The sequence below is a fragment of the Salmo trutta genome, chromosome 14 (genome assembly GCF_901001165.1).
Source record: "Salmo trutta chromosome 14, fSalTru1.1, whole genome shotgun sequence".
In the NCBI taxonomy this organism is placed as follows: domain Eukaryota; kingdom Metazoa; phylum Chordata; class Actinopteri; order Salmoniformes; family Salmonidae; genus Salmo; species Salmo trutta.
In genome coordinates this window covers 66,024,414-66,035,536 of record NC_042970.1, presented here as the reverse complement: position 1 = coordinate 66,035,536, position 11,123 = coordinate 66,024,414, and the positions used below count along the sequence as shown (strand labels likewise).

Below are 11,123 nucleotides of genomic sequence, written 5' to 3'. Positions count from 1 at the left end.
ACAACACAATGCTGCCACCCCCGTGCTACACGGCGGGGATGGTGTTCTTCGGCTTGCAAACATCCCCCATTTTCCTACAAACATAACAATGGTCATTATGGCCAAACAGTTCTATTTTTGTTTCATCAGACCAGAGGACATTTCTCCAAAAAGTACAATCTTTGTCCCCATGTGCAGTTGCAAACCGTAGTCTGGCTTCTTTATAGCGGTTTTGGAGCATTGGCTTCTTCCTTTCTGAGTTCCTCAGTTGTCTTCACAAGGTCCTTTGCTGTTGTTCTGGGATTGATTTACACTTTTCGCACCAAAGTATGTTCATCTCTAGGAGACAGAATGCATCTCTTTCCTGAGCGGTATGACGGCTGCGTGGTCCCATGGTGTTTATACTTGCGTAATATTGTTTGTATAGATGAATGTGGTACCTTCAGGAATTTGGAAATTGCTCCCAAGGATGCACCAGACTTGTGGAGGTCTACAATTTTTTTCTGAGGTCTTGGCTGATTTCTTTTGATTTTCCCATGATGTCAAGCAAAGAGGCACTGAGTTTGAAGGTAGGCCTTGAAATACATCCACAGGTACACTTCCAATTGACTCAAATGATGTCAATTAGCCTATCAGAAGCTTCTAAAGCCATGACATAATTTTCTGGAATTTTCCAAGCTGTTTAAAGGCACAGTCAACTTAGTGTTTGTAAACTTTTGTCCCACTGCAATTGCGATACAGTGAATTATAAATTAAATAATCTGTCTGTAAACAATTGTTGAAAAATGACTTGTGTCGTGCACAAAGTAGATATCCTAACCGACTTTCCAAAACTATAGTTTCTTAACAAGAAATTTGTGGAGTGGTTGAAAAACGAGTTTTTATGACTCCAACCTAAGTGTATGTAAACTTTCGACTTCAACTGTAGATTTTATACATGGCTTGGGCTGTAATAACATCTCATTTAATTTAATTGAATAATTACCAGCTCTCTTACATCACACTGTGCACAGACATCAGTTAAAAGTCCAATTTTGATTAACATTTGGTTGTCAACATACATGAATTCAACTTGATTTGGATTTAGGTAAACAAACATACTCAGTTCCTTTACGTTGATGACCTTTTGCATTTACATTTTAGTCATTTAGCAGACGCTCTTATCCAGAGCGACTAACAGTAGTGAATGCAAACATTCCATACATTTTTTCCCATACTGGTCCCCCGTGGGAATCGAACCCACAACTCTGGCATTGCAAACACCAGGCTCTACCAACTGAGCCACAAATCCAATCACCTCCATGTTGATTCAACGTCATCACATTTAATTTGTTGGTTGAAATGACGTGAGAACAGTGTTGATTCAACCAGTTTTTGCCAATGGAATTTCTGCTCATGATACTTTGATCATAAATATGAGTAATCATGAAACACACTTGTTTGAAACATCCCTGGAAGAAATTCTGCTTTCTTGTTACAGTACAGTAGTGAGACAAAGTTCAGATTAGTATCAAAAGTGAGTTGAACGCATTCTCCTCCTCATCCCAAAAAGTCTGTAGAAAAGTATCTGGCTTGGGACTTGTGTGGGGTGAGAGAACGAACATTTCTCATAGGTGACGAATTCTACTGACAGCCCTCATGTTAGCATATTCTAACTTTACTGAACAGACAAGGAGAGGAGAAAACCCTTGACCTCTGCCCAGAGTCTCAGACAGCATGGCATGATTGGCATCAATAACTATCTGTGAAAGTCAAAACAACGACTGGAATGCAGGTCTCAGTGGAACTGGGGCACCTCCAAGGGCAATGCAAGATAGCCAAGCATTAGCTGGATGTGAATTTCCACAGCGCGGCTCTGACTTGGGTCTGCACACAGTGCCATGGGATCAAACACTATCATAAATCTGTCAGTGCTAGCATCACACCACGTCTCTCTCCTCGCTTATCATAGCGTGATTCATCATACAACCATAAAAATGTGCCGCAATCACTGTCATGACAAGGGAGCAGTTTGTTTCACAACTATTATGAAGGGATGTTGTTGCAGTGGAGAAAATTGACAACACATCAGGAATGGAGGCTGGTAAGGGGCCAGCCAGCTGACTAAGGCAACAGTCAGACTGGTTCTCAGTGTCAACCACACCCTCTTCTTATCAGCTATATGCTACAGACAGTAGCTACTACACTGCTGAGATATACGTGGGGTCAAGAAAGACATAACAATCACATCATTTTGCTAACCGCTGTGATTATACAAAGCTGCTGTACAAATAGTGGAAAGAAGACTCCTTATCACATCCTTAATCAAATAAGATAATGTATCTCTTTTGGTGGCGAGATAATCAAAAAGCAAAGCCACCCAGGATATTTAGTCATCATTCTGTTTTTGCATTAATTAACCTCTCTGGGATATGTGGGACAACAAAAATCTCATAATTCAAATTCCTCAAACATACAAGTATTATACACCATTTTAAAGCTTAACTTCTTGTTAATCCAGCCACAGTGTCTGATTTCAAAAAGGCTTTACGGCAAAAGCATACCATATGATTATGTTAGGTCAGCGCCTAGTCACAAAAAAACATACAGCCATTTTCCAGCCAAAGAGAGGAGTCACAAAAAGCAGAAATAGAGATAAAATGAATCACTAACCTTTGATGATCTTCATCAGACGGCACTCATAGGACTTCATGTTACACAATACATGTATGTTTTGTTCGATAAAGTTCATATTTATATTCAAAAATCTCAGTTTACATTGGCGCGTTATGTTCAGTAATGTTTGCCTCTAAAACATCCAGTGATTTTGCAGGTAGCCACATCAATTTACAGAAATACTCATCATAAACATTGATATAAGATACAAGTGCTTTACATAGAATTAAAGATACACTTCTCCCCTAGGATAGGGGGCGCCACAGCGCATTTTGAAAACAATTTGTGCCCATTTTAAACGGCCTACTACTCAAACTCAGAAGCTAGGATATGCATATAATTAATACTTGTGGATAGAAAACACCCTAAAGTTTCTAAAACTGTTTGAATGGTGTCTGTGAGTATAACAGAACTCATATGGCAGTCAAAACCCCGAGACAGATCGAAACAGGAAGTGGAATTCTGAATTGCGGACTCAAATTCATCACGTTGCCTATTAATCACACCGTGAGCTATGGTTCATTGAGCACTTCCTATTGCTTCCACTAGATGTCCCCAGTCTTTACAAAGTGGTTTGAGCCTTCTACTGTGGAAACTGACAGAATGACACGCTGTTGAAATTGGTCACAGGAGGAGGGCCATCACCATTATGACGCCGGCGGCCCTTTCTACCCCCTCCTTTCGAAACGTTTTGAAACACAATACAATCGTCCCCCTCTAATCTTATTGGCTCTCTTGTTGAAACAGGCCCTGAAGATTTATGTTATACAACGTTTGACATGTTTGAACGAACCTAAATGGGGGAAAAATTATTTTTTTCGAAATTGCTGTCCTGCGCCCGACTGAGCATTTGGATTAGCCTTCAGACGCGCTAACAACAACAAGCTAATGGAACATAAAGGATAAACTTTTTCGAACGAAAATACAGTTGTTGTTGACCTGGGATTCCTGGAAGTACTTTCTGATGAAGACAACCAAAGGTAAGGGATTATTGACAATAGTATACAAGATTAGATGTGATATGCGATTGTTCCAAGATGGCGCAGAGCTGTATTTACTAGGTCGTTTTCTGAGTATCGCATCCCCTTTTATCGCAAAGTGTGATTACCCAGTAAAGTTATTTTTAAATCTGGTATTACAGGTGCTTTCAAGAGATATTCATCTATAAATCTTAGAATGACAATATTACATTTTAAAAAATGTTTTCGAATAGTAATTGAGTAAATTGTAGCAGAGGATGCATTGGAGGGAAAATAGATGTAAAATGCTGTTTTTATATATAAATATGAACTTTATCGAATAAAAGAATGCATGCATTGTGTAACATGATGTCCTAGGTGTGTCATCTGATGAAGTTTGTAAAAGGTTAGTGCTGCATTTAGCTGTTTTTTGGTTATTTGTGATGCATGTGGTTGGTCGGAAAATGGCAATGTGGCTACTTTTACGATGTACTCCTCTAACATAATCTAATGTTTTGCTTTTCCTGTAAAGCCTTTTTGAAATCGGACAACGTGGGTCGATTCAGGAGAGGTGTATCTATAAAACGATATGAGACAGTCCTATATTTGAAAAAAATAAATACATTTCGTTATGCTAATGCCGATAGGAGTTTTTCGCTGGATGTTCGTCCCGCTTACGGGACGAGAGCGTCAAGAGGTTTTAACCTGTCTGGGCTAAGGGGCAGTATTTTCACGGCCGGATGAAAAACGTACCCAGTTTAAACATGTTACTACTCTGTCCCAGAAACTAGAATATGCATATTATTAGTGGATTTGGATAGAAAACACTCTGAAGTTTCTAAAACTGTTTGAATGGTGTCTGTGAGTATAACAGAACTCATATGGCAGGCAAAAATCTGAGAAAAAGTAAACCAGGAAGTGGAGGATCTGAGAATTGTAGTTCTTCTTTCTAGTCCCTTTCGAAATTACAGTATCCGTGGGGTTACGTTACACTTCCTAAGGCTTCCATTGGCTGTCTAAAGCCTACAGAAAGTGTTTGAGCATTCTCCTGTCACTGGACAGATAATAGGAGCTCCGTTTCTGAGTGGACTGCCTGGCAACAAAGGGATTGGATATGCCCAGTCACGCGAGCGCGCCGTTCCCTCTTTTTCTCCTTGAATGAATACGCTATTGTCCGGTTTGAATATTATCGCAATTTTATGTTAAAATACCATAAAGATTGATTTTAAACAGCGTTTGACATGCTTCTAAGTACGGTAATGGAACATTTTGACTTTGTCTCTGGTATCGCGCTCGCGCGTTATGCCTTTGGATAGTGCTCTGAACACACAAACAAAATGAGGTATTTGGACATAAATATGGATTATTTGGAACAAAAACAACATTTCTTGTGGAAGTAGCAGTCCTGGGAGTGCATTCTGACGAAGATCAGCAAAGGTAAGAGAATATTTCTAATACTAATTCTGAGTTTAGGTTGCCCCGAGCTTGGCGGGTGTCTGTATAGCTCGCCGTGATGGCTGAGCTATGTACTCAGAATATAGAGAAATGTGCTTTCTCCGTAAAGCTATTTTAAAATCTGACACAGCGGTTGCATCCAGGAGTAGTCTATCTATAATTCTTGAAATAATTGTTATATATTTTGTCAACGTTTATGATGAGTATTTTTGTAAATTGATGTGCACATTCACCGGACGTTTTGGTGGGAATACATTTTCTGAACATCACGCGCCAATGTAAAATGCTGAACTTTATCGAACAAAACATACATGTATTGTGTAACATAATGTCCTAGGAGTGTCATCTGATGAAGATCGTCAAAGGTTAGTGCTTCATTTAGCTGTGTTTTGGGTTTTATTGACACATGTCCTTGCTTGGAAAATGGCTGTGTGATTATTTTTGTCTATGTACTCTCCTAACATAATCTAATGTTTTGCTTTCGCTGTAAAGCCTTTTTGAAATCGGACAATATGGTTACATCAAGGAGAAGTGTATCTTTAAAATGGTGTAAAATAGTTGTATGTTTGAATTATTGAATTATGACATTTTGTTGTTTTTGAATTTGCCGCCCTGATATTTCACTGGCTGTGTCCCGCAGGTGGGACGCTAGCATCCCACGTAGCCCATAGAAGTTAATGCAACCGCTGTGTCAGATTTCAAAAAAGCTTTATGGCAAAAGCACACCATGCGATAATCTGAGTACAGCGTTCAGACACCAAAACAAGCCATACAGATACCTGCCATGTTGTGGAGTCAACAAAAGTCAGAAAAAGCATTATAAATATTCACTTACCTTTGATGATCTTCATCGGAATGCACTCCCAGGTATCCCAGTTCCACAACAAATGTTTGTTTTGTTTCGATAAAGTCCATACTTATGTACAAATACCTCCTTTTAGTTTGCGGTTTCAGTTCACTACTCCAAATGCAGAAGGCGCATGCACTAAGTCCAGACGAAAAGTCAAAAAAGTTGCATTACAGTTTGTAGAAACATGTCAAACGATGTATAGAATCAATCTTTAGGATGTTTTTATCATAAATCTTCAATAATATTCCAACCAACAATTCCTTTGTCTTCAGAAATGAAAAGGAACTCAGCTCGCTCTCACGGCGACGCGCATGACTGAGCTCATGCCATTTTTCCAGACACCTGGTTCAAATAGCTCATATGCTCTCCCCATTCCCCATTCATACAATCCTCAGATTTCCCACTTCCTGGTTGGATTTTTCTCAGGTTTTTGCCTGCCATATGAGTTATGTTATACTCACAGACATCATTCAAACAATTTTAGAAACTTCAGAGTGTTTTCTATCCAACTCTACTAATAATATGCATATCCTAGCTTCTGGGCCTGAGTAGCAGGCAGTTTACTCTGGCCACCTTATTCATCCAAGCTACTCAATACTGCCCCCAGATCCCAAAGAAGTTATTAACATGTAATGTTCCCTTGACCAAGGTACTTAACCCCCTAAACTGCTAATTGGGCACTGCACTGTGGATGCCCTCTGCTCCAGGATCCCCAACCTAATGTGTGTGTGTGTGTGTGTGTGTGTGTGTGTGTGTGTGTGTGTGTGTGTGTGTGTGTGTGTGTGTGTGTGTGTGTGTGTATATGTGTATATGTGTGTGTGTGTGTGTGTGTGTGTGTGTGTGTGTGTGTGTGTGTGTGTGTGTGTGTGTGTGTGTGTGTGTGTGTATCGGAGGGGATGGGGGAAAAAAGCAGAAGACAAATGTCCAGTACAGTAAATCGTAAACAGGTGTTATAGTAAGTGGAATGTAATTTGCCTTCATATGCCCATAAACAGGCATTCCCCACTGGGAACCGCACAGTGTACACAATGCAACATACTTGTCACAAGATAAAAATGTATATTTGTTTGGTTCAACCAAATGTGGTACAAATAATCGTAGGCCTATATAGCTAGTCACCTAACAGTGATGAAGCGACAGTATTGAATAACACTGCTACAGTAACTGTCAGAAAGGAATGTGAGCTGTGAGGCACATTTTCCAACCAAGATGGCACTGTAAGTGAAGGTATGATTCAATTTTTCCAAACTTTGAATGCTTTTGTAAAAGTCCAGTGCACTTACCTGACCAGTGGGACTTTGACAAACTAGCTACTTTTCTATAGTGTGCTTTCATTCTGGCATGTTTACAATACCATAAATCACTGGTGTTGGTCTTAGTGACTAACACATTCACTGATTCAGATAACGATTTTAGTGTACCACAGTTATACCACACTGACATCCAGTGTTTGATTCTCGCCATTACAGTGGGTGTGAGACATAGAGAGCGAAAGAGAGCCCACACTCTATCTTTGTGGAAAGTACGCCCTCTATCCATCTCTATGCCTCACACCAATCGTATTGAGTTCAAGGTGGTTTACCAAAGTGGATGGTGTCCTCTAGTGGAAGAACACTAGAAGAAAGGCTCTCCTAGTTGAAACGACCATATGCCAATATGTTTGCACCTCTGTGAACTTCGTACTCCAATCCAGGGATGGAAGGTATCGCTGTACTCCTAATTATCCCACAACAATTTACGGCAATTCCAGAGGCTATAAATACTACTAGTTTTTTATTAAAACTGCCGTTTTGGTTCTCATGCTTGGTAGCTGATAGATCATTCTTGAATTAGGGTGACAATTGGGCATGGCATTTTAGGCAAGGTTCCCATTCCACCATGCTGAATTCTCTGAATCTGCAGAGAGAGAAAAAACATACTATGTCTCACTATTTCTAAACACAACTTAGCTCAAATATGAATGAATACGATTGTAGACTGAATGAATGACTGAATCATGTAGATTGTGGCAGAAAGTCTGCTGTCTAACTTTACGGCATACTGGGAGGTCCATAGTAAAAGCACTGATGGGAGTCTGACCCCTACCAGCAAATAGGGTGTCAAAATGGTGGGAGCTTTCCTTAGCTCAACAGCCTATCAAGCATGTAGAAGAATAGCAAGAACAACTTATAACCAATACTGACCGTCAGGTGGAACTTCCATCGGTGCCATCAGAGCATACATGTCTGTTACGAACAGCTGTGGTCCGGGTTTGCCACTCTGGCTGAGGGCCTCAGTTATGTTCCCATCCGGGTTCAACTGGGGGTTAGGGTCACTCCACAGACCTGCTGTAAGTAGGAGGAAAACTTAGACACCAGACATCTACCATTGATTGGCTGAAGCAGTATGAGAAGTTAAGTCTCATGTAGGCACCTGCTGGAATATTTATACCCTTTGGAAGACTGCCAGAGTCCCCCAGATAGCCTGTGTTCCCTATTGGTGGAGGGGGGTGCATCCCAATTGGTGAGGGAGGTGGTAGAGGCTTGCTCTGTAAAAATAGATATCAATACAATTGAAAAGCAATTAGTAAAAGCAATTCAATAACACACAGTTCATACAATTGCTTTGCTCTGATTTAAAATGTCAGTTGAAAGTTCATACCTCCTCCTGTGGTACGCTCATATCCACCCACCTGTTGAGCATAGGATCCCAGACAATCTGACAGAGAAAATGATAGGAATGAGAGTCAATCTTTAGCCATCTACCATTCTCTATCATTAACTATCCCTCAATAAACATTTTCCATCTACAAACTCAGTGTGCAAAATATACAAAGATTCTGTGTATTTGTCCACTAATGTTTCTGGACAGGATATGAAGAGAAGGTTTCTTACAGGTTTGGAGGAATCCTCTGGCAGGAGTGCCTCCTTCTTACGGCAAAAGCCAAGCCAGCCCTCTCCGCTGGTCTTGGCCCTCACAATGAGAGGCTCAGCAGCAGGTCCGCTCTGGACCGCGGGTCGTTGAGCAGGGCAGTTGGGGACCGCAGGACATTTAGTCACGGGGCTGTTCTTCCATTCCTGGCCCAGGACATCCACGTATCTGCTCCGTGGATCTGTGACAAGTAGGACAAACGGACACAACCTCAGCCCTCTGTAGGCAGTACAGGGCACCAGCATGATTAAAGGCAGGTTGACATTTATTGGGATGATTCATGTACTGAAGGCAGCTTTTCAGGGTGGTCACTAGCTGGCACAACCACAAAGTCATAAAATCACATTAAACATACCCCTAACCTTAACCACAATGCCAACCTTATGCCTAACCCTAACCTTAAATTAAGACCAAAATGCACATTTTGTTTCCATACAATTCTTACGATATAGCCAATTTTGACATTGCAGCTGGCCAATCTAGCAGAAACCACTCAGCGCTGCCTCCAGGACAAGATTCATCCTAATAAACATTGAAGCCTCAGTCTCCATAACTGACACTATTCCTGTTAGTTACTCGCACGCTTACTCAAAGTCATACATGCCAGGCCTCTAGGTTCACTGCTGTTAAAAAATACTATCTTTACTCACCTCTTCCATGTGCGCAGGTTGTTGGAACAGGTTGAGGACCACAGGGATCCCCTGGCCATCCAGGCCTCATGGAGGGTGGTGGTGGATAGGTCTGTAATAAACATCAACCAAACAACCAAAATATGACACTGCTTATCAATGATATGACACCTCACTGTTTCAATAAGAGTGAGGTGAGTGACTTGAATATACATCTTAAAGTATAAGCTACATACTGCCTGCTTCATGGGAAATAAATATCTGTCATTTTAAGGTGCATTTACCTTTGGGAGCCTCCTCACTGAGTACATTGGCACTGACGATGCCGCTACTGGAGCCTCCGTAGAGAGCTTGGGTTCCGCCTGGGCCCTCGCTGCTGGGAGGCACACCAAGCCACCGCTCCCCTGATGACTCAGCTGCTCCCTCTGTTTCAGGGAGACCTCTACCTTGGGTGGCTTCCTGCTCAAATCCAGGCCCATCACCTCATTGCATTGAGGGAACTTAGCCACAACTGGGTGGACTACCTGATGCTGATTTCCCCTCAGTAAAGCTTCTTGGCACAGCTGTGTTGGAGGACCAACTGGATCCCCTGGATATCCTGGGCTCATGGTGGGAGGTGGGGGTGGAGGTAGAGGATAGGTCTGTAATAAACATCAACAAAGCATCCAAAATATGACACTGAGTATCAATAATATGACACTGAATCATTAGGCAGGATTAATCGGCCGCCTATGGGGGCAAATTTATGAGGGCAGCATTTTCTAAGCTAAACTGACCAAGATAACCTCCAACAACAACACATAGAACATCACATAATTCTGCCCAAAAACAATGACAATTTCTCTCAACCAGTGGCAAATGGGCTTTTTAGGTGAGCGCTGATATTCAGAACCAAAAATGTGCCTGATTTCAACATCCGGAAAATACATATTTTCAACCTCGGGAAAATAGGTATTTTCACCTTTCATTCAGAACCTAAATTGAACCTAAATTCACCGTCTGGAAAATACGTATTTTAGACGTCATTTCAACTTCATTTTGCTTAATGTGACTAATATAGTTTTACGGAGATCAGCATTTTTTGGTCTCGCTTATGGCGGCAGAACCGCAAGAACCGGCCCTGGACACTGATATTGGGCATTTGATCATTTTCCATAGTCCATTGGCCCCTAAGACCCTCACAAACTTTTACAGATGGACAATTGAGAGCATCCTGTCGGGCTGTATCACCGCCTGGTACGGCAACTGCACTGCCCGCAACTGCAGGGCTCTCCAGAGGGCGGTGCGGTCTGCCCAATGCATAACCGGGAACACATTGCTGCCCTCCAGGGCACCTACAGCACCCGATGTCACAGGAAGGCCAAAAAGATCATCAAGGACATCAACCACCCAAGCCACGGCCTGTTCACCCAGCTACCGTCCAGAAGGCGAGATCAGTACAGGTGCATCAACGCTGGGACTGAGAGACTGAAAAACACCTTCTATCTCAAGGCCATCAGACTGTTCTACAGCCATCACTAGAAGGGCAACCACCAGGTTACTCAACCCTGCACCTTAGAGGCTGCTGCCCTATATACATAGACATGGAATCACTGGTCACTTTAATAATGGAGCACTAGTCAACCACATTCTGTAGGAGAGATTGGAAACCCAAATTGGTCTACATGGACAAGTTCTGGCTTGGTT

General features: G+C 41.8%; 1 protein-coding gene across 1 annotated transcript; it reads right to left on the bottom strand.

Moving 5' to 3' along the window:
• Positions 1-7,595: 7,595 nt before the first annotated feature.
• Positions 7,596-9,916, bottom strand: LOC115147848 (protein transport protein Sec16A-like). The gene is made up of 7 exons (XM_029690119.1): positions 9,722-9,916; positions 9,459-9,549; positions 8,772-8,989; positions 8,539-8,595; positions 8,311-8,425; positions 8,082-8,225; positions 7,596-7,794 (listed from the first exon to the last, which is right to left on the bottom strand). Exons 1-7 carry the CDS (start codon positions 9,914-9,916, stop codon positions 7,754-7,756), a joined length of 861 nt encoding a protein of 286 aa, XP_029545979.1. The 3' UTR covers positions 7,596-7,753.
• Positions 9,917-11,123: the final 1,207 nt, after the last annotated feature.

Bases quoted from the DNA above. Each gene is read 5' to 3' on its own strand.
- LOC115147848 (XM_029690119.1), bottom strand. From the start codon at position 9,916: ATGGGCCTGGATTTGAGCAGGAAGCCACCCAAGGTAGAGGTCTCCCTG. The intron at 8,426-8,538 runs GTATGAACTTTC...CTATTTTTACAG, and splicing joins TGAGCGTACCACAGGAGGAG to AGCAAGCCTCTACCACCTCC. The intron at 7,795-8,081 runs GTCAGTATTGGT...CTCTCTCTGCAG, and splicing joins GATGGAAGTTCCACCTGACG to ATTCAGAGAATTCAGCATGG.